Genomic DNA, 25,854 nt, shown 5'->3' on the forward strand with positions numbered 1-25,854 from the left:
AAACAGCACCAACTGACACATGATTGCAAGCATGCCTGTCCCAAGTTATTATACTATCCAAAAGAAACTGCATCTGCATCACAACATGCTTTACTAATCAGTTTTATTACTTTATACAGCATACATATCAAGATTCTCGTAAACACTGCATGTCCTTACTCACAAAGATATATATATATATATATATATATATATATATATATATATATATATATATATATATATATATATATATATATAACATACAGAGATATCTACAGATAAAGCCACGGGTGCATATACTGTGGCAACCAAGAAAACAGAATCACTATTGGTTTCTCCTTGAACGTAAATGTAGATGTGCGGCTGGCTGCAGTGTTGCCTGCTGTCACTATCCTCTCTGAAAAGAAGAGATCTCACTGATCAGACTGGAACGATTATTACTCACTGGTAATATTAAATGCATTTTAAAAACGACAATTAACACTGTTTAATGTTTGGTGTAATCTTTGGGATATATATCTTTTTTTCTTTATATAGTCCTTAATTTAAGTAAATCACTGCACTGCGCTTGTGTTTTTTTTCCTCATCTGAAAATGTAACAATATATTTAAGCATCTATTAGTATTAGAATGTGGTGTTACAAAGAACACAGCGCACTGATTGAAAGTTATTCAGATATATGTTGTTATCCTATCATTATGGCAGTGTGACACTGTTTTGTGGAGCTTGCTGTTACAGAACATATTATACTGGCATCAAGGAATATTCTTAAGATTGCAAAAAATTACACAAAATTGAAACTGCACTAAACCAAATTAACTCAAAATTATTATTATTATTATTATTATTATTATTATTATTATTATTATTATTAAAACATAGAACATTGAAATAAAAAAGCTAACAAACAGTATTTGGGTTATCACCTAAACACAGTTCCCATTAAGAGTCATAATAAAACGAAAATAATTCTAGTGAAGGAAAATGCACGGCAGAGACAACATTACAGTTAGAGATCATCCTGAAAGTAACACTGACCCCAAAATGACTGTAAGGACAGGATTGATCAGGTGTGGAAAATGAGGTCCACCCGTTCCTAATAACTGAGATATGAGGAGCTGTCCCGGTTTGGTGGCCAGTGGATTTGCCATGAGTGACTGAGACAACTCAAGACAACTCAATCTGGTGCTCTTGCAATTACAGCAACAAAAAACAGGTTAGAGGATTTGAGCAGAACTGTTTTTGGTAAAGTATTATTTAAAACTGTCATCTTATTTTTATTTATTTTATCCAAAAGTGAAGATTCTGGTACAGTGCTGCTTCTACCATCACAGAAACGCTGTCCTCTTTTTAAAGGTAGTGTTACACGTGATTTCTTTTAGGTCAAGATCTCATTCTAAATAGGAAAATATTTATAAAAGCCATTAAAAATAAAACAAAAAAAAACCACAGCTTGGAAAAGAGTTCCTGTACCACCAGGCAACTTTTCAGAGGGGACACTTCAACCAATGTGTTTAGAATATTGCATCTTTGCCTACTGAAATGACCTCTAAAACAAGTTGCTTGGTAAATTGTCAGGAAAAGTTGTCCAAACGTTGCCTGGTGTTTGTAAACTGAGGGAACATGAAGCCACTTTATGACTTGGCAGGGCACACCAGGGAGACTTGGGGTTTGATACAGCAAAGGTGCGCTCTATTAGATCTCCTGGTTTCAAGTAGCTTTGTGTTCCCTCAGTTTAGGAGTTGCTGTTTTTTTTCAGTTGCATCTGGAGACAACTCCACATGCCTCCTCATTGGAACACCGCCTGTGACTGGCGTGTCGCAGCCCATGGCACACACATCGCCAGGTCTGTTTTAATGGTCTAAACCAGAGGGATTCAACCTTGATCCACAGAAGGGCACATTATAAGACAGCACTTACAAAGAGACTACAGAGAGCAAGCTACAGAGTCTGTTCATCACCAGATTAAATTACAAATAAAAAAAACCCACAAATAACAAACCAGGACCGCTGGGGGAATTAAAGGACCTGGTGGAAAACTACTAAAGTAAACAGCAATGGATTTAAATATTAATCCTGTTTAAACAACCCCTAATTAACAAAAGAGGTCTGCAGTTACTGTTAGTTTAAGACTGTCAGTATGAAGACCAGCTGCTGTTCAGAGCATTATAATCCAACCCCGCAGCTGATATATAGCTGACTGCCTCTTATTTCTTTGCACGGCTCCACTTCGTCACAGGCTGGTGTTGCAGAGGAGAAAGCCAACACAGCATCCTCCTCAATTCCCTCTCATTAGCAGCAGCCCAGGTTCATCTGGGGTGAGCCTTTGCTTTGGGAGCTTTCTGCAGTGCTTCGGTCGATTTCTGCGTGTTTAAAAAAAACAAAAAAAAAAAAAACCAATATTATTAACAGTGTTTAAAAAATATCTCTGGCTTATTATTCTCTAGGAAAAGACCAAACGAGCTGCAAGACGTCTCTGATATAAGTGCACTGTGGTGAAATCACAGCAGACCGTAGTGAAACCTGGTGAAAGCATGTTTAAAGAATGGTGCTTTGCCACATGTATGCAGAGTGTAGCCAAATTAACAACAGGAAAGCTGCTCTGGACTTTTTTTTGATACTGCAGATTTACTCTCATCCAGTCTGTCACCGAGATAAATAGGTGCTTATATTATTACCACAGATAAGTGTAAGTGTAAGCTGGCACGTCTAGATGAAGTGATTTATAATCTCTTAAATTCCTATGCTTCTAGGTGAGACACTCGAAGAAAACAAATCCCTTACTGATGAGATCGCCCTCTCCAATCCTGGCTGCAGTGCCGTTTGACTTCTCCAAGTCTTTGAGGATCGATTCCTCGAAAGCTAGAGCTGCCAGCCGGAAGAAGAACCCCTGCACGTTCTCCCCTGAGAATGAGAAGAAACCAATGGAAATGAAGAGACAGTAATATGCAGACACACACAATACAGGCTTCTGAGCTGATTACAGTGAGCTTCAACCAAAGCCACGCTGAAAAGCTATGGCCTCGGTTTTGGCTCTTCATATGAATCTGTCGGCTTATTCACAAGCTGCTGTACGTGGAAAAAAACTATCAATGCAAAGATCTGTTGTATCAAGGGTTTTACTGACCTGTTTTAGCAGAGACTGACCAGTACTCTGCATGCATTTCTGAGGCCATTTTAATAGCATCATTTTCTGTTCGTTCACACTCAGCCTGAGACTGAAAGGAAACAAAAAAACTGAGTTGTAATAGGGGCCCGATACTTTGTTACAGTAAACTGTTTAAGCCGACTGGCTTGCAATAGACTTCAGTCGTGAAATAGGAAATATACAGCATGACATGCATTTGAAACAAAAAGTCAGAATAATGTAATCAAGATGATTGTGGTGTTGCAGAGATTAGAAATATCTTTGGATGTGGAAAATCTGGAATGCGTAACACCTACCACCAAATCCTTTTTAGTGCCCACCAGGAAGATGAAACAGGAGCCTGGCTCATTCTCCTTCAATGCATCTTCCAGCCACTGTCTGAAATAAAGAGGAAGCAGGAATAAGCAGTGACCTTCCTTTTTGTAACTGTGCAGTTCTTCACACTGTTTCTACACTTACACAGTGCATTCACGTGGCTTGCCCCAGCTTTTGCAATGCTTTGCCATGCTTCCCTGGGCTCTGCCTCTGTGTATATGTCTGCCCAACAAACAGGGACCCCAGATAACCCTCTGTGAACCTGAAACTCACAGCTGTAAACTGCACTGGAGCTCTCTGCAGCCTGATCTCCTGCACAGCAGCCGAAAGAACAGTTTGCAGTACACGGTATCCATGCTTTATATTTGCAAAAGCACCAGCTGATTAATTAATTCAATGTTTCATCCTGAGGACGCCCATGCACGTTATATAAGCAGGCCTTGGGGGTAAAAAAAGAGTTGGCTTGCAATAAAACATTTGCTCAATTTGTACATGCTGTTATTAATAAGGATAGGGAGAGATTTACCTTGTGTGCTCCAGAGTCTTAATATCAGCCAGATCAAACACTGTAATAATAACTGCAGAAATATCAAAGAAAATAGGGTTACTGCAGGCTTGACACAGGCTGGTGGAAACACAATACAATGCAAGTCTCAGTCAGTGTCTGTTCTTGTTCTAATGATATCAATACCTTGAATATCTGTTTCTTCTTGTGTTAAGTGGCTCTAGTGATACGTTACTAGAAATCATCCAATGCTTTCTTTTGGGATCAATCTGCTCCCAGTAACTGAACGAGCGTCGACGAGCCCCATAGTCTCTTCTTGTTCGTAACTTTTCTAATGTCTTAATGTTCTCATGACAAACCTGACTGCTCACCTTGTGCTCCCCTGTAGTACGCAGAGGCGATACATTTGAACTTCTCCTGCCCCGCAGTGTCCCAGCTAAAATACAGAGGTTTGCAATTAAACACACAGCCAAAGTGGAACTTGATTGATTGATGAATCGATAAACACATTTCAGTGCGGAAGATCAATTATAATAATTGCATTAAAACTTTTTTTCTTTTTAATCCTGGATACACTTGCAACAGGCGTAGTGATCACAGAGGACCTGCTCTAAAAGCGTGGTCCCTCCAGGGCAGGCTGGAGGTATTGTGCTGCCAATCCAGCATGAGATTTCAACTTGGAAATGTAAGAACAGTGTATATGAACAACCTTAACCCTTAGTCAAGAGGGTATTAATGTACTTACATTTGAAGGGTGTATGGAACTCCAGCTATCTCGAACCGTTCTATTTCAAAATCCACTCCTATCGTTGCCTTGTAATCCCTGTCAAAAATATCTTTACAAAACCTGGAATTCAAAAACAAAACCCTTATTTTGACACACAGACAGCACGCACAGCAGGGTTTGTTTTGTACTTTTATTTGCTCCACAGCAACAACAATGACTAGCAAAAGACATAACGGTTCATGGACAAAACTGAAACAAAATGCAAAGAGTTCATACCTGTTGATGAGACACGTTTTCCCCACGTACAGATCTCCAACCACCACCACCTTGGATATTTTAAGCCTGTGATGAGAGACGAGAGACAAAGACAGCGTTCGTCTCAGCTGCTTAATTCACCTGAGACGGGCTCGTTCCAGATCATGATTCCTTGAAACTGATTTGACCTTGAATGTGTTACTTCATGACTAATGTTATCTCGTAGAGAGACCTCAACGATCAAGTGATGCTGTTTCGAAGGGAGACAACGCAGTGTGATTTTTATCCTGCTTTAGCAGTGGGGCAGTGAGAGAACATGTCAGTGTCTGTCGCTACTGAGATATTTAGACAGGGTTCTCAGTGATAAAGGTTGACAGGGGGCACATTAGGACTTTAGAGATGAATTAATGAAGCAAAGACCCCTTTATAAAAACTAACCTCTGTGCAATCACCCTGCGGCAACACAAACAATGCAAACGCACACAAACATCCCATGAGGCTCATCTGATTTCATTCAATTTAATAATTCATTCCATAATGCAAGTCACAATCCTCGACGTGAATCGAGCTTTCAATCTGCAAAATGTTTTTCACGCCCAAGCTCTGAAATGCCCTTGCTTTCGCATTTTCACTGTACCAGCAAGGAATCAGCCTTTGGGGGTCAAACAGCAACCAACATTTCCATTATCTCTTGCAAGGAGCATAACTATCCCACAGATGCTGTGTGCAGGGATGCACACCTTTGAAATGAAAAGTGATAAGGCCCAGTGTTGTGTGTGACGGTACCTACCCCACATTCCTGGTGTGTCGATCCTGACAGGCGTTTCTCACTTGAACGTGGAAGTGATCTTTAAACTGGAGGCAGGCTTCAGGTGTGTACCACTGCAAATACAATTCATCACAGAGACAATGCACAAACGAAGGGAGGATGTCCCAAACTATTTAATCTTTAAGTATTTAAGCAGCAAAGTCTTGCGTCTGCTACTGAATCGCAAGCTTAAGCATAACCTAAGCACAGTGGGACATTTCTAACTGTGTAAGCGAAAGTAACTCTCCAACACTGTATTAACAATTAGCATTAAAAGCAGTGCTTATGGTGTTTGATGATGTCTGCATGCTTCTTGAAGTACTTGTGTGCCTTCATTCATACACCCAGCCTTGTAGCAGCTGATAAAGTATGTGTTGAAATGTGACTCAACACATTTGATGACAGACTACGCTTGTCACTTCTTGCCCTTGAGGGATCAGCTTTCAATAACAATCACAATTCTGTCACACAGACAAAAAACTAACCCTGTTGTGAAGTTTACAGGCTGGTAAGACCACTCAGCTTTATCCAGTAACGCACTATTGAGTAGTTGGAGGTATGCAAGGAAAAAAAGCAATATGCGCCAAAAAGGCACTTCCTAGATTCACAGCAAATAACTCTCTTTGTATGCAGCCTCACTCCAAGGTGATATTAACAAACTGGAAAGCATGGCTCTATGACTGAATTATACAATACCTTTGAGGCATTGACCCGAAAAACCTTCACTGGGTTGAGACATGAATTGCATTGCATTAACAAATTAATTAAAAGATATATACATAGATATATATATATATATATATATATATTATATATATATATTTTTACAACATCCTTGATTCACTGTGCCACTTATTAATCATTTGATGTGTGTGTGCTTTGTTAAATACAAATACATACATATCAACTTAAAAAACATGCACACAGTATGGCCTTGCATGTGTTTAATGAAGATGCAGGATGTAGACTCTATTAGTGTGTTGGGTTTTGTAATTAGTATAAATAGGATGCTGTATAGACTGTAATGTTACGCCTTGGAGAGATGGCAACACACTGATACAAGATACCCCAGAATAAACACTCAAATGTCACCCTGTACAGACAGACAAAAGTATTGCATGTAAAAATAAAGAGCCAGGCATGCACGAATAGTTTGAGAAACTTGAAAGTCTGCCAGATTTACCCCAGGCAGGCTGCTCAGGCTTCTGAAAAGAAGAAAATAACAAAAAAACGAAGAAAGAAATGATCCTGGATTCCACCTATCAGCTGGTTTTATCCTGCAGTGGTCAATACAGGTCACCAAGGGGGAAGAAGGAAAAAGCTGCCAACAAGACTAGCGTTCCAGAAATGACAATGCTGTCTTTAGAAGAGTCTATCACTATGCATCCACCAAACACAAAGCCATGCATTCACTATGCTTTACCATTCATCTATGGGCTTCACAATGCTTACCGACACTTTACCCTGCTGTTACTATGCTTTATTACACTTTGCTACGCTTTTACTGCAGGAAACCTTTATGTCTGCTGTAACCTCTGTGTCCTGGCTGAAAACATTCACATCACAGGGCTCTTTCACTTAATCCAACGAGTCAGCAGCTTTTCTCTTTGTTCTGAGCAAAACCTAACAGGCACTGATTAAAGTCATGCTTACCACACTGGATCAGCATTTCAGGGTTGGATAGCTTCAAAAATAACAGTCATGTGGCAACAGCAGTACCAAGAGCTAATCTACTGTTGTTGACTATCCCTGCGATACAGTGGAGCTTCATAAAGGATCATGTCGCCAACTATGTTCTTCCCATTGTGCTGCTGTTACCCCGTATAAAATTTACCACAGTACATCTGCATGGTAAACTGTGTATTTAACAGAGTTCATCACAGTTTGCCATGCTTTACCATACCTCTCTGTGCATTACATAATGCTTTACCACTTTGCTTTATTACACTTTGCAATGCCTTTACTGTAGGAATTTCTTTTTACAAGGGTTCACACTATTGTAACAATTTATAAATAATATATTTAAAAAAAAAAAAAAAAAAAAAAAACAATTGACAAAGACATTGCTTATCGGTCGAACCCTTTTTACAATTGTTGTAGCTACCCCCTCGAATGTGAAAGGGATCTTTAAGCTGGAGTGGACTTGTTTGGCATAAAAAGCTATTAACACTGATACCTGGAAGGCATTATCTTGGAAAGCACATGTTGTCTTTGAAAACAGTGCGCTATCTATGTCTTGACGTGAAACACGCCCTTTCCTTTTCAAAGCGAATACGTTTCTAACAATTACCCTACTGTAAGCATACACTATAGCCTACAACTGTGACACTTGTATTGCTGCATTCCACACTGGCATGCTTACATCGTCCCAGACCCAGGTGGGAACTAAAAGCTGTATTTCCCAATTTATTGTACTTCAAAAAAAGAAAAAACAAGTTTCCTGCATATCCAGTTATACCTGCGCCTTCAACCTGAAACACACGTGGCATCCCTCCACTGACTTCTCATTATTCTTTACAAAAGGGATTTACCGTGAATACATTGTGATTGGAATGGGATTGTATAATGTATAATTACAGAGACTTTCCGGGATACTCTAGAGCACAATTCCAAAGTGTTTACTCCAGTTAATAACTAACTAAGGAACTAGCATGGAAAGTCTTTGTAACTCTTTCAAACCCTAATATACCTGCAGAGCGCTCTCATTCTGCAGCACAGCAGTATAACCCTAACAGACTAAGCAAGATCAATACCCCATTTCAATTTGTTTTTCAAAGACAGTGAAACAGACACAGAGTTAAAGGGTTAACAGCATGCACTAAATGAAAGTACTGGTGATTTTAGAACCAGTAGAACAGTACTGGCAGCAGTTTCCTATTACCAGTACAGATTCTACTGCCAGTAAGAAGCCCCAAAAAGACAGGACTGAAGAAAGAGAAATAGTTGTATTTTATTGACTTCAGAGAAAGTGAAACGGCTGTTATATTAAGATTTTGTTTAGTGCAGGTACTGGCAACAGCAGAATCAGCTGCCTTGGTGCCAGTAAAACTCCTACTGGTAGTAACATCTGCTTTATTGAAAAAAATGACTTTTTTTTTTACCTTTGGGAACTTGGATATCACTCTGTCTCTGCTAACCTGCGTTGTTAAATGCAACCTCCCGTTATCCATCTTCCAGCTGTGATTCAAACCCGTGCACTGGCTAGTGAGAGAGCAGTCGGTTTCGCTCGGCCGCTGCGGGGGGAGAGAGGAGCGCTGTGTAAACACACTGCACACAACAGCTGTCTAATAATGTAATGACTGTGTGGGGGCGGGAGGAAGAACGGATGATTTTTGTTTAAGTTTTCGTATGCACATTTTCAGTAGGGAATTAAATAAACTTTTTAATTTTTTTAATACACCAAACATGAATACAAAGTCACATTAGTTGCAGTCTGAATTCAAACGAGTAAGCCTGTACTACCAGCTGCTCCGGTTTTAGCGCTGGCGGGCTGTGAAATGCTAGCAGTGCAGTAGCATCATCCTAAGTACAGGCTTTCACTTACAATTTATGCCACAATGTACAACTTAATATAACGATTTTTATGTATAGTCAATTATTAGACACGTTTAGCTCGCAAGGTATTAAATAATTAACATTAATAATAGGGCCAACACACACCAAAGACGACTGCCCTATTCCAATGACACGTAAACATGTACTGTAACTGTACTGACACGTAGATTAGCACTGGAAACAGAGTATTAGCAATACTTACACAGCCTCTGCTGAATGCAAACGCTGTTGTTGTTGTCGTTTGAAGGAGAGTGAAGATTCAGCAGCAACCGTGAGCTTGTGTGTGTCGCGGACCGAAAGGTTACCATGGCAATCGGCGTCCCCGACAGAACGTCGCGTCACAAGGGCGGGGCTTTAACCGCAGTGCACGTGTGTCAGAGATGTCAATTTGCCATTAATAATTTACTGAACAGAAAACGTTTAATGAATCGATTTGTCCTCGGCTGTACACGGTCATAATGAGGATAATTGTATGCATTATATAGAAGAAATGAACCCACATAACGCAAAGAACCTGCTTTACTGAAGCTGCAAGATTTTCAATTCAGCTTTTGGTCACCCAGTTTACTCAAGGGCAGCAAACTGTTTTCAAAAATAGTATTTACATTTATCCTCTGGGTAGCTTACTGTTATTAGGTGTGTTAAAAAATTAAGTTCAACGTGCATTTTGACGTAAACACCTTTAGAAATGTGACCTTTGTTTATTTTTTAATGTATTTTTTTAAATGTCAAAATCTTTCAAACTCGAGTATGCATCAGAAACCCTGAAGGCTTTCATATACTAATCAGTGAACTACTGCCGTTAAGACATTTTTTAATGAAAGGGACAGACCAAAAACACTGTAACACATTCAAAAATTTGATCTAGAATTTGTGAGGACTCCTCCCGCCCCGCCCCGCCGCCCGCGGGAGCCCGACCCGACCACGCCCACTCCGCGGCATGGGAATTGACACGTGGCCTCGCGGTTTCTAAGCAACCGAAGCGAGCGGAAGACGCTGACTGTAAACTGAACAGAACGCTGAAGTAACTGTGAGACTTTTAAAATAAACTTTGCAAGGTTTATAGAAAGCCAATTATCTGTCACATTAAAATTCTGCATATGTTTAACTTAAATTAACTTCAGATTTCTGTTTTTCTTCATATACGGTTAGGTATTTGTTTTGTGAAACTCGTAGCCGACACTACGTTACTTGTTTATGTTTCTATTGCAACGTGTTTAAGTAGTTTGATTTTTCAGTTGCTGATATCTGCGTTTGTATACTCTGTATATTTACCTCTTATCAGATATGACCACTATTCGTATCTCGGGGAATTTACCCCCGAATATCGTTTGCACCAAAACCCACGTTGCTTTCGGAAGACGGGCTCTGCCCAAACTCAACGAGGAACTGCAAAGCCCGGAGCTGCTTACCCGGCAAAGGGCGCTCATGTCCCTGTGTGATTTGGTACACGACCCGGAGATCGCTTTAGAAGCCATGCGTATCGGTAAGCTTTCCTGCCGGATATTTCACGACCCAATCACAGCAAAGCGCACACAAGACACACGCAAGCAAGGTGTAGGTAAAGTGAAGAATTGCAAACAAATGCTCAGTTAAATTCAAGATAATCTCCATAAGATCAGGGACTAAAGTGCCATTTAATGTTCTTTTATAGTTAGTTGATTTGTTAGTATGGGGAGTACAGTGTATTGTGATTGATCACAGTGGGATGTTTTTTTTCAGTGATAAGGTGACAGGGTGGGTAGTTTTGCATCAGCAGATGACCCTTCGGGACAAAGCATCGCAGACTGCAAAGTGCACCGCAGTGGGCTGGTTTGATTTGTAGTAGTAGTCGTGTTACACGCAGTACAGCTCATTATGAGATGATTATATTGTGGAAATGCACAACATTTGGTTAAATGACAGGGATATTCTACGAAGGGGCATGTTTTTCCATTAGTTATGTCCAGTGAGTCCCAAGCGATTTTCTTCTGCTACAGTTTGTTGGCAGTTTGCAGCGCACCTGTCCTGTTCATCAACACACTATCCTGAAAAAAAAAAAAAAACCCTTGTCAAGAATGGACTGTGATCAATCTCAAAGGCAAAATAAAGCGGCGACTTATTTAAACGTGCAAAATATCTATGAGCAACGGTAACAAATGACTGCTGTGTCTCCTGAGTTATCATCAACAAACAGAAGCATATTAAACCGTGTGCTGCGCGGATCGTTGAGATATCTGAAATGCATACAGTACCCCTCTGTGCTGAATGATGTCATGCTATCAACGGCTGTCACTAGCGCTAATGTGCAATATGTGCAGAGAAAGAGGCACAGGTGGAACTAATCACATTGCTAAGTGTATAATGTCAGCTATTGCCATGGAAACAGGAATCGGATTGAGTGCTTTAAAAAAAAAAAAAAACTTTTGCATGTAGAGGGGTCTTTGAAGTGCGCGTTACCAGTTTAAGGTCAGCATGGTTTTGCAGATATTGTGGGTCATCAGTTTTGTGTATTAAAGATGGAAATTTTCACTGTTATAATTAAGAGTGTCAACTTTTAACCCACTTCAACTGTAGGGTGTCTGGACAGCCTAAAACGTCTCCTTCGAGATGTGGATAGCACAGTGCGCATGAAAACCACAGAGGTATTCTACCCTCTCGCTACCCATAACCTAGGAAGGTGCGCTACCATCAGTGGACACTGAAACACATTCACTCTGCTGCTTTGCTGTTTCTACGTGTGTTTTGCAAGCCAGTCATCATTCCTGTAGTAAAAGCAAAGTTTAATAAAGTGTATGTAAGCACTGGAAAGCCCAGAGAGATAATAAAGCATATTAATGCGTGAAATGGGTTTAGAAAACGCATGGCAAACCATTAACTATGATAAATGCATACAACAACTACAAGCTTTCTATGCACAATGACAGTGGTAAACTTGTAGAAGGGCTTGTTCTTGCAGACTCTACAAGACATGGTGTGTGCATTGAATTGAATGGTGTGGCATCGCCCCATGCTGGGAAGCGGCTGCTGCTTGAAAACCCTATTGTGGATGTTTCAGGTCTGTGGATGTTTCTTGTTAAATGCTGTCAGTGCAGTATTATAACAAATACCATATGGAGGAAATGTCATCTTCAAGATGCCCTTTATAACACAGCTCTGCAAGGAGAAACAGAAGCCTGCCTGTTTGGCTCACAGACGGTCATGCTGGCAGAAAGGTTGAGAGGGGATGAGAAACATATGACATGAGCTGAAAATAGGACCAATAAATAGTCTGCACAGCACACTCATTCACTTAATGCACACCCGTTTCTATTCTGTAACAGGCTATTGGTGCAGAATGAAATGGAGCTAATCCACAATGCTGTTGTGGTCTTCTTTAAAGGGTTGCGTTTCTGAAGAGCGACGTTATCCTTCCTCTGGCCCAGCTGTTTGATGACCCGGTGGATATCTGTGCAGGAACATGCACATGGCCATTGAAATGATGTCAGAGTTTCCAGGTGGTAAGAGAAAGGGCTGCAGGCTCTTGCACAACACTTGCCTATATATATCATTTCTAAAATAAAATATCACTGTAAACAAACCACAATTTGTAATTTGCAAACTGCATTCATTACAAGTGTAGTGACACAGGCTTACACTAGATGGCACAGAAGGATTTCCACAGCAGATCTGTTTTTACAAGGTGTTTAGGAAGGGGGTTACTGGATGACACATACTGAACCTGAATCACCCCCAACCAGCCCCCCCCCCCCCCCCCAAAGAGTTTTGCAGAGTTTGAAGAACGAAAACTTTTGTTGAAAACAAATGAAAGTGCATACGCACTCCTTCAGCTGGTGTATTATCATGTGTCGCACCTTAGAGTCATTTTTCAAAATGCTTTTAAGACCAGAGACCTGCACGGGTAACAGTAGCACAGTCCCTGATGTGAGGTTATCTTGATCCCTGCTGCATCAGTCAGGCTTGTATGTGTGTTTGTTCCAAGCAGGGAAGAAACACAAAGGGGTTTGATAGTCGTTATGACAGGAGCAGGATGACCTTGAAAATGTCATCGCGTCACATAAAAGAAAACTCTACCGGAATGGCTTTCATGCAAAATTGATCTACAGGATTCTACACACCACAGAGTGAAGATCAGCTGATATACAAGTGCAATTCAGCAGCACTGCCAAGCCATGCACCTGCTCCCCTTGGCTTCAAGACTCTGCATCATCCGTTTATCAAAACAGTATTGCTGTCATTTATCAGTGCTGTGCTTTTATACCTTGAGATTTGAATTGCTCTGTTTTTCCTGCATGCTAGACTTGTATTTTAGCATTGCTGGTACAGCGGGTGTCGTGTTTGCCACATGGTTTTTATTCAGTTTTCTTAATTTTTAATTGTTGTATTGTGTATCGTTTATAAAGGGCTATTGTTTATTCCTCTGCAGTATCCCTCAGCAGTGTCTATTGACAGCGCTGACTGAGTCAGCATTTATTAATTAACCATGCTGCAAGCAGGTAACCAGGCAACAAGCACAATGTCACAGTGCAGTGTCAATATCAAAAGGGTCATTTCCATCTAAAAGGTAAACTATGGGCTTGATTATGACCATTGCACAGAAGGTGTTTCTGCTAGGTAAGGATTTGACATCATCCTGTGTGCTACAAAAAAAGCAACAACCTGATGAAGCATGTTTAAAAAGACATTACACATCTTGTGGGACGCTCAAACAAAACCTGGTGGCACAAGCCGAGTACTGCGCTGCTGCATGGGGGGGCAATGGCTGAGGCAGGCGGGATGAAGACAGAAGGATCAGCCTGCTCCTTTGACACGTGGCTGGCTCCTGCTGCGCTTGGGAAATCATCAGCTGAGAAACCTGCAAAGTAGCAAGAGCATCATCTGCTGAAGACTGGCCCTGGCGTTCACTCCTCCGCATTGCTGTGTCTCTTTAGCGTACCTATTTTATTATCACCTTTGAAGAAGGCGTCACATCGCTAACGGGGGTGCTGAATTGCCCGCAGCAGCGTGTCAGGTTTTTAACAAGTCGGCTGTGAAGCGTTTCTGTGTAATGGTCTGGGATTGCATTGCTGTAGCTGCACTGTCTTGGGGGTTATTTCAATGTTATATAACACAGAGACGGGAAGCCACTCTGCTTTACTGTTGAGAAACAAGAATACGTGATGCCATGATGACAGTGACAATAAAGCCTGCGCCGCCACACCACCTAACAGCTAGCCGTGACTTATTGGGCTCTATATGAAAAAAGGGTATAATGGATTACATTAAAAAATATGGTTATTATTTTTGCTGCATAACATTTGAAAAGCATTGCATACTGTAGTTTTACATAAACATTTTTTTTTTAGCATCACAGATTAGCACATGACTAATCCTTCAGCCAGGGTGTTTGCTGAATTTCGCGTTGGTTAGGAATCTCAATTAGAAGTGTTAATTAAAATGTCACCTTATTCTGAGCTGTGGGATGGTATAAATGTAACACCCCCACCACCCCCCACCCCCTTACAGCACCTTACTGAAGTCTCTATTTAAAATAATTATTTTTAAAATTTTAATTAAACTATCCTGAGTACTAGCTTGCAAGTTAAGGCCTGAAGGACGTGTAGACAAGGCCACTGTGTGGCTCAGAACTTGATTTCAGGAGACTAGGAATGGTACAGCAGGGGAGACTTTGGGTTTGATGCAGCAAAGTCGTCTCAAACTAGGTCTCCCAGTCTCCTGGAACCAGGTTTCTAGCCACTGTTCCTGAAAACCCCAACTCCCCTACTGTGCCATGCAGCCTCCTGAAACCTAGTCTCCAGAAACCAAATTTTGTGTTCCCTCGGCTTTCGCACACCATCTCAATCAACCAGTCTTAAAACACACCAAGCTCATAAAGGTAGCTACAGTTTGTTGGACTGTTCTAATGATAATGATAATGATCACATTTACACAAAAAGGATATTGTTGTTTGCATCATTTGCTTTATTTTCATTTCTGGACACCTTTAAATCAGTCTGAAAGCCCTTAGCTGAGTATTTCACAAATGTATCTTTGTAGAAGTGAGACGAGCTGTCCAGCTTAAAGGAAGTGTGCTTTGTATTTTCTAATGGATTTTATTTACATATTATAAGCCATTACAATGTCCACTTAAATAACATTTATGGTAAATAGATTCTTTTCTTTTACTGTGGTTTAAGTTTGTATCCCTTCAGGAGCGATGCTGCCTCGGTCGATCAGACCTCTCTTTCTTCCCAGCTTTCCCTGACAGATTTAAGACATGAAACAGAGTAATAATGTTTTTCCGACCTTGTGATATTAAGTAAACCATAAAACTTTCTTCTTTCTTTCAAAAAAGATTTTCGAAAAACAATATATTATTGTTCATCTTGCTCTTCCTTACAACTCTAGCTATGGAATTTTTTTTTCTTAAATAACTTTCAAAAGACAGCTGTAGAATTTTGCACGCAGCACTTGTAAGAAGTTGGTGTGGGGGGATTAAAAAGAAATTAAGTTCATGCCTATTCTTAACAGAATAACTGTAAAAACATGGGTTTATTGTACAGGTCTGACATGATCCCCCTTATGACTTGGGTATGACAAGAAACAAGGAGGTGTTCTTCCTGTTTACGTCGTGTAAAATCATAGTAAAAGTGAATTACTTTATGCAACTGATGCATGCCCAGGTTTAGTAAATAAAGAAAAAAAGGACTGATCTGAAAATCTTTTTTTTTTTTTTTTTTTTTTACAAATTGGATTGTAATCCACTTCAAAAGTGAGTTTGCAAAAATCCTGGTGCGAGACTGAACGTTCTGAGCTCCACTCTTCAGATCTGAAAGTTTAAACCACAGCTGCCCTCGTTTGGTGGTTTTCAGACTTCAAAAGCAGATAGATGATTGCCCCATTAGGGGACTCCCAAATGTAATAATAAAAAAGAAACAACAAACCAACAGTCAATAAAAACAAGTACAGGAAAGCATCATCGAACCAGGCAAATCAAGGGTCCATGTTCCTTTATAGACCACCAGTTACATCTAGCTGGGTCAGTAAGCATCCGAACCGAATGCCAGTGTCCAGCGCTGCCGTCTTTATTCAATCCCTCTCTCTCTCCTCTCCCCCTGTCTCTCCCACTCTCTCTCTCTCTCTCTCTCTCTCTCTCTCTCTCTCTCTCTCTCTCTCTCTCTCTCTCTCTCTCTCTCTCTCTCTCTCCCCCTGTCTCTCTCTCCTCTTGCTTGCACAAGCTCATGTTTTGAAGGTCCCCGTTCCTTCACAAGTTAGATGGGCCCCCCCTAGCACAGCCCGATGTATTTGAGATTGTTCTGGATGATCACATCAGTGACCGCGTCAAAGACAAACTGGATGTTGCTGGTGTCCGTGGCGCAGGTGAAGTGGGAGTAGATCTCCTTGGTCTCCTTGTTGCGGTTCAGGTCCTCAAATTGCCTCTGGATGTAGACGGCCGCCTCCTCGTATGTGTTCTGGCCCTTGTATTCAGGGAAGCAGACGGTCAGCGGTATGCGCTTGATCTTTTCTGCCAGCAGGTCCTTCTTGTTTAGGAAGAGGATGAGGGAGGTGCTGATGAACCAGTTGTTATTACAGATGGAGTCAAACAGACGCAAACTCTCAGCCATTCGACTCTGAGGACACAAACAGAAGAGTATTAATGCAACACGATCCACTAATTAAATACATATATTAAAGCAGAAAAGGAGTCATTTTATCATATTCAAAATTGGCTGTCCAATTGTCTCTGAGTGTTCGCTGTAAACAGGTTTGTTTCGTGCAGCAGCTGAAACTATGAAACAAAAAACATTCAGCAAAATCCAAGCAACGCAAGTCATGATGCAATGATCGAGGTGCAAAACAAGAAAACAGCCCGACCGCCTCCTGGTTAGGAATGGAGTAGGAATTATTGAAACATTTCTTAAATGGTACCCATCAATCACATTCTCCAGTAATGAAACACACGGGCGGGTGTGAAATGGAAAGGGCTTTAAATATGTCCTGCTTAGTTGAAACCAGAGTCAGTAAACCCATCCCACTTGCTGTGCAAAAGCAGGAGCTGTCCATGGCACGCCTTGCTGCATCTAGGTTCTTGTTGGCAGAACACATTGACAGAATGCATCGGGAGGAAGAAGACTTCAGGGACCAGCATTGTGTTTCATGGGTCCGACTGTAGGGAAAAGCTGTCCTATTTTCCGGACGGTCATGATAGTTAACGTACCGCTGCTACTGCCTGACCTATAGGACTGGGAGCTTTAAAGGGTTAAGTTAGCTCAGCGCTGAAGAACTAGAACCCTGAGAAGAAGCTGTCAGATCAAACAGATCATAGAGAAATCCGTTTTCATCTGAGAAGCGTCTCCTTATTAAGTTTATGTGTGACCTCTGTGTTGCGTTGTGTACCAGTGCCACACAAACTCTCGTTATCGGGACAGGGTGACCTTTTAACTTGCAATTGTCCTCACCAGCACCGGCTTCACTTATTATTTAATGATCTAATGTCTTAAATAATTGAAAGGCCGTCATGAATGATTTACTGACGAGTAAGTGTTCAAGGACAAGGAAGTCATAAACCCCAGAGGGAAGCCTCTTGCCATCATTTTAATTTCAGGGCCGGTAGACCACAGCGCTTGCAGGAGCTACATCTGTGTGCGTATGCATGCGTGAGTTTCGTGTGTGTGCGTGTGGGTGTGTGTGTGTGCGCTGGCAGCTAAACCCTTTGCAATGTGAAAATGAGTTGCCGTATCAGATCAATGTATGTCTGTGAAATAGCAACTGTGCTTATTGTATTTGAATGATTAGGCCTGTACAGTAATTCTAGGGGGTAAATGCATTACAAAATGCATTGCAACTTATGGCAGCCCACATTATAATTGATGAAATGATTTTTTGCTTGTTTGACATCAATTAGCTGTGTTTTTTTGTTTTTTTTCCTCCAGGCGGGTGTGTTATATTATATTAATATTATCAGATTGATCGCTATACACAACAAATACGATTGATACTAAATTCTTCTAACTTGCCAACAGTTCCAGCGCTGGCTTCTCAGCACACGCGCTAAAGGAACAGAGCTTTGCATTCCTCTGTGCTTACAGCATCCTGACAGTGTTGATGTGACTCGCGGGGAAGGGTTACAGGAGGGCTGCATTTCCACATCTCTCACGCGATGGTTTGAGCTCCAGGGTGCTGCAGGAACGGCAGCAGCTTGCTGAATTGTCCAGTGCTAAACACACACACACTTCGAATAGCATTTGTTGTAAAGAAAAATATAGATTTTGACCCGATGGGGGACTGAGTAACAATTATGCAATCTGATTGTGGCTTTTAAGTTGGTGATTAAGGTACAAGTTTAGGTGCATGGATTCTCTGGGAGAATTTGTACATATTGGCAACGTGCAAAATGGCATCTGCAGTCTAGAATTTTATAAACGCCAGCAAGGGGAGAGTGAAACTTAGTTTTCATACTGAGGTAAAATCATAACATCAAATCCTTAAAAGCAAGTCAAGCAGACACATGTTTCAGCCAGTGCTAAAACACAGAGCAATCAGGTAAAGAAATGGCACAGTAAGGAAATGATTGAAACTGAAATGCCCACAATGTCTGGCTGAACCGAACATTTTATTAATTAGCTGGCATATCACAATTAATTACTTACGGCTAATGTGCTTCGGACACAGAGGGGGGAGAACTGGGCACCATTCACCACAATGCATTAATGCCCTGTCCTTATCTCTGCTTTAAAGATGTCTTTACATGTTCAGCAATTCAATCTACAAACTGAACTGATGAATGAATCCCAGCAGGGTCTAAATCTGCTTTCAAAGTGAAACTAAGATCTTTACTGCATATATAAATTCGAGGCCAACAGGTGGCCATAGGTTAGAGGCCAAAGTCAAGCCTACCTTAAGAGTGTACTTTTGTTGTAAGCGTTAAAACATGAAGAAAAAAGCGTTGATTGCATAATGATCAATTTCAAGACAACAGAGTGTGCAGTCTTCATTCCTCCGCTCTACCAAATGATTCCTAAACAACCCTTTTTACACCTGAGCCGTGGTTACACCATTCTGAAACAGTTCTGGCTTTTGAAGCTGTGTTCCAGTCTAGCTAGACATCCTTGGTCCTTCAACTTAACACACTCACAATTCCTGCACCCTGCTAATGAGATATATTATTACAAGAGATTACAACAGAAGAGTACTTCAGTAAGGAGTGTCTTGATCAGTAACTTCCCACAAGCTTGCCTTTACATTGAGCTGAAGGCAATACGCAGACCGAGCCCAGCACCCTATAACAATGAGTTTGATGGTCCCACGAGAAGCACACATTCCTTGCCTATGGATCGGTTGATAACGTGTTGCGTGAAAAGTACTCAAAAGCAAAGTAGGAGCACATTGGAGGCATTTGTTTTTAAACAACGGAACTGCTTTTCTGTTTCAGATCTAACCTTCAAAGTCTTTTTTTGGTGTGGTATTTTTTTTAAAGAACAGCTCTGAAATGTCACATGTATAGCAGACGGTTTCTATATTTTGCTGTATTGTCCATAGCTCGGTAGTTGCGCTAAGCTCTTTAACTTCTAATGTCTGTGCAACTCCGCAGTGCCACACTAACAGTATCCCCTAGCTTTCACAAAGCGGTTTGATTGAATTCCAGCTGACATTGCTTTACTCATGTTGAGTAAACAGATTTAATTACATCTTGACCCAAAAATACAGTCTGGGCGCTATTGAAAAAACAACCAAAGCGTGCTTGAATCGCTGAGTAATGACTGTCTGAACAAGCAAACAGCTTTCCAGCTCATGGGGTTGCAATCCTCACACATGATTGAAATACTGAAACCGCTCTTCGAGCGCTATAGAGCCTTTTCATTATTATCTGTAATAGTAAGACTTGTGTCTGAACTGGGGGCTAGTCTTGGAACACACATTGGCCGTGTTTACCAGACTGAGTTGGAGAAGTGTGCCCAGAGAAGGAAATCTAGAGGGGGCTCAGCACCACTGGGACTCTTGGCAACGGACCAGTCCGAGTTATTGGAGCTATTGGAATAGTTCTGCACTCTCTTGTGTAATGCAGACAATGGAATGTCCTGGTGCATTGCCTGTGCAGATCAGTAAAGCATATAGATAGTTAATGCATGGCCAGGTAATACACAATGCAGTGGTGTCCTTTCTGCCTGCACCTGTTCACAGGTAAACATACAGTAATGGATGGTGAATCCGTCATGTAGCAAACCTGCACTGGGTTGCAGGCTGGTTTCCCTACAGTGCTGATGCAGATTCATCTCTTCCTCCAGCCAACAGAGGCTGACCCAGGCCCTGGGTCACAGTGCCGAGGGCAGAGTGAGACTGCAGCTTTGCTCGGAGGGCATGCCTGCTTCTCACAGCAGCCTGCTCTGTATGTCTGCTGCTCAACATATCATTTAAGCACTAACGAGTGCACTGTCTTGTGTAGGGTATAGCTGCAGACTCCCATTGAATAGCCGTCTGAGGCACTCCAGCTGTCAGTGCGGGCTCATTTAGACACAGCTAATCTTAATTAGGCACAGCATGCAGCTTTTGTATAGGTGAATTACAGTCAAAGGTTCACAGGAAAACCTGGAATGACTCAAACTGGGAGTCTTAAATCATCCCCTGTCTTATATAGGATTGTACGGGTTACTATTTATGAATTCAATAAATAATACAACTATAATAAAATGGCTATGATATTCATTGTAATGTTACAATTCATGACTTTAACTAAACACTTACAGTCCAGGAGACTAAATCCGTTAGATTAAAATATTGGACAGGATCATTGGAAACGATATATTGGGCAGCTTATTTATAACCAGTGTTGCCATTATACCGCCAGCTTATCTCATTGATATCCACAAAATGATCATTTTTTTACTTGATAAATAAAGAAAGTAGAACATAACAAGACCCATACATCAAGCAGGTTGAAACACTAGATTCTTTTAAGTCTTAATTGAAAATGTTTCGAATGTGCTTTTCTATCATTGGTTGTAGCTGGAGGGTACTGGGGTACTGTCAACATGAGCACTGCTGGTTTGTTTTGCATTTTGTACAGCGCTCTGGGATGCCACGGTCTGAAGGGCGCTATATAAAAATGGATTTGTAATGTATTTTACAGTACTGCGCATTCTGTAACCCTGTCAGAGTAGAGCTTCAAAAAGAGAGAAAAAAATAACCCCAGCAACCTGTCAAAGCATGCAATTATCGCCTCTACAGCACCTCGTGTAGAGAGAGGCTCAGGGAGAGAAGCACGTGGAAGTCTGCATGTTGCGCTATACCAGTAGATGGACAGGTGCACTAATTAGGCACTGCACCTCCTGCTGCTCAGGAGACAGCCTGCTGAAAAATAACACACTGGGAGCAAGGAACTAAAATATTCTAAGAGTTTCTGCATGGCAAATTTAATTGAGAAGTGAGTAATCGGAAGTGCTGACCACTGTATGGCATCCAGTGCATTGCTCCCTGGAAAACAAGTATTTCATCTCTAAAGATATGTCTCGGTCTCTCTCCTGCACCATGCTCTCTTTAATAAGGCAGTGTGCATACACTGTAGAGCTGCCCACTCACTCGGTTTTATAACTTTTCATTTCTGATCAGTCTCAGTCTCATATGAAAGGAACTGACAATGCATTTCAATTAAGTACTGAGGAATAACAGCGTGTTTTCAGATCTCTTGCTGCTGTGTGAGCGCGACACAGCAAGGATACTGGTAGGCACGCTGTTTTGTGACTGGATGAGCAAACCCGTAAACTAGGATAGGAAAAGTTGAATCATGAGGGTGTTGCAAGTGTACGATCCAATCACAAGATCCAATAAGACTAAAGACTTTGTTTTATTTTTAGACGCTAATTACATGGAGGTTTGATTGAGGTCACAACCTTCGAGGTCCCTTTAATTGAAAGCAGCACACCCGAGATGACTGACCCTGACATAAAATTACTTCAGAGACCTCTATGAGAAACACAGTCCTAATTCGAAAGGAAATTAGAAAATATATAATGACCCCTGAATATCATACATAATTCTAGCGGTGGTTATACTGTATGAACCCCTAATATATATATATATATATATATATATATATATATATATATATATATATATATATATATATATATATATATATATAATTCCATGTTACAAAGCTTCATTCTGCACACCTCTCCTTGCAGGGCCTGTATCTAACACATAATCTGACACTCAGCCAGAAAGCTGGTTTTAATCTCTCAAAATAAGGGATGACTGCTTGTTTAATTAGCACAGAGCTTGAAGCTTAGCCACTGGTTCCCACAGAGACTGTCAGTAAAACTGCAGCCTGAGAGCGCAGCCAGCTAGACCCCCTTTACAGCACTGCAGTGACCTTTATCCTCGCACTCAAGGACACGCAGGTACAGCAGCACAGGCTAGACGCTGTGAAATGACCAACAGGAAACACTGTTTGGATCAATGCAATATTGTTTTTCTAGCAAGGTCCTGCAAACCAACAGGACCGCGGTCAGCCAAGACGGCAATGCATTTGCTAGGTGTGCGGCCATTCCTCAGAGATTTGTAATAACGCCCCCTGTTAATTAGTCTTGAAATTGTGCCACCCGTGCCAAGCGAGCGATTGTACGAGCCCTCAATCCACGCCTGTGATGTACCAGACCTCCGCACTGGAGTCGTCTGCGTCTATTCGCTTTATTCTTCAGGCAGTTAATGATGGCTCTGAAATGCCATTCGCAATGGAGTCAATGCATTTTTTGGTAATTGGTTGGGAATTCAGCAGCAAATACACGTGTGGGCGTCTGGTCATCTCCTTTTCCAATCTTTCCAGTTGTTAAATTTTTAGCATGCTCAACACACGCTGACAGGGTATTGTCAGTGTGTGGGTGGTTCCTAATGGATATATTTATCTTCTTATTTGCAAGCAATTTCTCCTTTAGAATGAACAAACACAATCTGATTACACTTGACATTTTACTGTAGTCCTGGTAAATCCAGTGCTGTGTTAGGTATTGCATTAGCAATGCTGACAGAAAACCAAAAATCTATTGAAAAAGAAGACATTTTGGTTGAGCGTTTAGTAGATGACTAAACTATGTAGAACTTGTGTGTTTGTTGAGATGTTACCCTGTAGCCCGTGTGAAGTGTTATTAACCCTGTGATGCCCAATTCCTGTATCACACGTTAACCCATTCTTAGCCATCCTTTTATATTATTGTTTTTTAGCTCTGGCCAAAAAATTTGCAGCCCCTAGAATCTTAGGATTGAGACAATAATTTAAAAAAAAAAACTGTATGAACATAATTTAGAACTTTTAATCTAATCAAAGAAACTACAAAATGATATCGCAAAAGTCTACCGGAAGCCATAATAGTAGTCCATTTAGATTTCGAAATGTCACATTTTTCAATGTCTTGTCAGTTTTTGTTCGGTCTATGGAAAGCTACAAAGCAGTGTGCAATTTAATATTTTAACCTAACATTATTCAACAAGTTGCATTTGACTTTATGAAGCAAAATCAGTTAATTCTTTTGACCAGAGCTGTATGTGTGACTTTGCAGGAAAGCCAAAAAAAAAAAAAAAGGTTTTGTAGAAGAACCTAGTTCTAGTTACATTAGTTCCATAAATAATGTAGCTTTTCACATTTCAAACATTACAGGGTTAATGTGTTTGAATTGTGATGACAGCACAGTCATATCCTAATCCTTCCAGGGCTTAAACCACAACGAAAAATGCCTGTTCAAGACTTGCATTCCCGGTCTGGGAATAAAACAAGCAAAGAAAAGGAAACTGAGAATAAAGCGCCCAGTGGCTGGGGAGCGCTTGCGCTGCGTCGGCCCGGAGGCAGCACGACCGCTGTGTCACGTTGGTCCTTCTTACGCATTTAAATGCTCCAGTAATGCTTTGAGACGGCGCGCTTCGTTAGCGGTAGAATCAATGTTCTTTGAGCTGTACCCTTGATATCTGGTTGTGAAGTCGGTGCGGTTCTATTGAGTAGCCCCTGGAGGTGTGGTGTCTCGCGGAGCGGCTTTGATGTAGCCAGCAGAGAGCTGGGAGATGCTGGATCTGTGTGCAGAGGCAGCAGCTTGCTTTCCTTTTTTTTGATTCATTAGAATTTGAAATCCGTACATTGGGAGACAAGAGACTGTGCTGTACTGCATGTGTTACATTGTATACGCTAACGAGATTGCAAGCGCAAAGGAGCCAGCGTACTGGGGAGAATGGGAGCCGTGCCAACATTCCGCACTGAATACGATGAGACTGTGCAGTATTCAAGTATAGCGTCATCTTGGTAAATAAAAAATAAAAAATCCATCATGGAATGATTCTTTTATCTTGTTTATATGGGAATGCCAGGTTGCATTTGGGCTGTTTATAAAGACGATCATCCTGCGCTCTTGTTTGGGGACTGGCAGCCCTTGCATGCAGCCAGGTTATTGCTAAACAGCAGCTTTGCATTATTAACACAGCAGGGACATCCTTCCTCTTTTATCCGTTAGCTGCGCACAAGCGCTAAAACATGACAGCGGCGGAATATCCTGACACAGCCCAAGGTGTTGTTGCATCTTCAGGTTTCCATAGAAATTTAAAATCATTCTTTAAACACAGGCCAGAGGCTGTTAAATATTAACCGTTTGCACTGAGATAAAACAGCTCCTGACTTTCACATCTTAAAAAGTGCTTTTAAAAGTAGATATTAACACATTTTAAAAACTCAGCTGGTTTTCAGTGGCAGTGGAAGCACAATAGCAGTCACTGGAGTTGGCTGTGAATTAGTAGCAGCTTTGACGATTGTAACCCTGTGTTGCCATGCATTCAGCACAGAGCACACTGAACTAGGTGGCCTGGGTAGCATAGTATTGATCAGTATCAAGCTTTCTTTATTTCAGTTCACCATCACTCATCAGATTTCTCTTTCAGTATACCACGACATTGAAAATGACACTCGGTTGAAACCCTTAGTTTTATTGGGATGTCTTGATGGATAAATGAGAATGATCTCCAGTCAGAGGAATCTCAGGCTGAGCAGACGAACGGGTCAAAAAGCTGTTGTAATTTGGCATCTGCGCTGATCACAGGAAAACAAGGTGAGCTCTCACTGCCTCCAGATCAATGCAGAGATAAGGATAATGCAAACAGATCTGTGGGCTTTTCACCAGTGCGAGGCTGCTGAGGGAGCTGGCAGGGGATTGAAGTCTCATGGTTAGGTTTGCTGTCATACCCTTGAGCTTGTGAGCGATTGCACTGCGCTGACAAACAGTAAACACATTGAAAATACTGCACGGCACCTTCCAAGGAGCTTCACGAGTAGATCACAGAGTTAACCCATAACCCACAGACCATGCAAAGACCTTGCTGTACAATGTGTCTGCTGTGTAAAACACCTGGATTACTAGACCACCTGTGCTTTGTGTCGGTTTACTGCAGTGATTCTGATAAGGCACCCTTTCATCTATAAATGGAAGTGCACCTGTATTAACAATCTGTGCCAATACACATCCAGTAAGCAGCCTGTACAGCACTGGTGCCAGTTATCCTGACAACAATGTATACTTTGCTTTTCGCTTAATTAAAAAGATTGTGCTTGCTAAATATTGCCCCCCCCCCCC

General features: G+C 41.3%; 2 protein-coding genes and 1 pseudogene across 3 annotated transcripts in view; 1 reads left to right on the forward strand and 2 right to left on the reverse strand.

Annotated features, from left to right (window-relative positions):
* Window positions 1–216: 216 nt before the first annotated feature.
* Window positions 217–9,607, reverse strand: LOC121300151 (ras-related protein Rab-36-like). Its single transcript, XM_041228596.1, has 11 exons — window positions 9,498–9,607; window positions 8,842–8,973; window positions 5,723–5,814; window positions 4,954–5,019; window positions 4,696–4,797; window positions 4,322–4,386; window positions 3,972–4,023; window positions 3,427–3,508; window positions 3,110–3,200; window positions 2,767–2,886; window positions 217–2,345 (listed from the first exon to the last, which is right to left on the reverse strand). The coding sequence occupies exons 2-11, from the start codon at window positions 8,908–8,910 to the stop codon at window positions 2,275–2,277; spliced, it is 810 nt and encodes a 269-aa protein (XP_041084530.1). The 5' UTR covers window positions 8,911–8,973; window positions 9,498–9,607; the 3' UTR covers window positions 217–2,274.
* An 895-nt stretch (window positions 9,608–10,502) lies between these two features.
* Window positions 10,503–25,854, forward strand: part of LOC121300379 — a 52,393-nt pseudogene continuing 37,041 nt past the window's right edge.
* Window positions 16,420–25,854, reverse strand: part of LOC121300378 (guanine nucleotide-binding protein G(z) subunit alpha) — a 36,361-nt gene continuing 26,926 nt past the window's right edge. For both annotated transcript variants that reach the window (XM_041228956.1, XM_041228955.1), the window contains exon 3: window positions 16,420–16,884. In XM_041228956.1, the coding sequence (XP_041084890.1) occupies window positions 16,540–16,884 (345 nt within the window). In that variant the 3' untranslated portion in view covers window positions 16,420–16,539. The remainder of the gene's footprint in view (window positions 16,885–25,854) is intronic.

Source organism: Polyodon spathula, chromosome 25 (genome assembly GCF_017654505.1).
Source record: "Polyodon spathula isolate WHYD16114869_AA chromosome 25, ASM1765450v1, whole genome shotgun sequence".
Lineage (NCBI taxonomy): Eukaryota > Metazoa > Chordata > Actinopteri > Acipenseriformes > Polyodontidae > Polyodon > Polyodon spathula.

Bases quoted from the DNA above. Each gene is read 5' to 3' on its own strand.
- LOC121300151 (XM_041228596.1), bottom strand. From the start codon at position 8,910: ATGGATAACGGGAGGTTGCATTTAACAACGCAGGTTAGCAGAGACAGA. The intron at 5,020-5,722 runs GTAGGTACCGTC...CTCTCATCACAG, and splicing joins CGACACACCAGGAATGTGGG to GCTTAAAATATCCAAGGTGG. The intron at 3,509-3,971 runs GTAAATCTCTCC...TCTTTATTTCAG, and splicing joins AAGACTCTGGAGCACACAAG to ACAGTGGCTGGAAGATGCAT.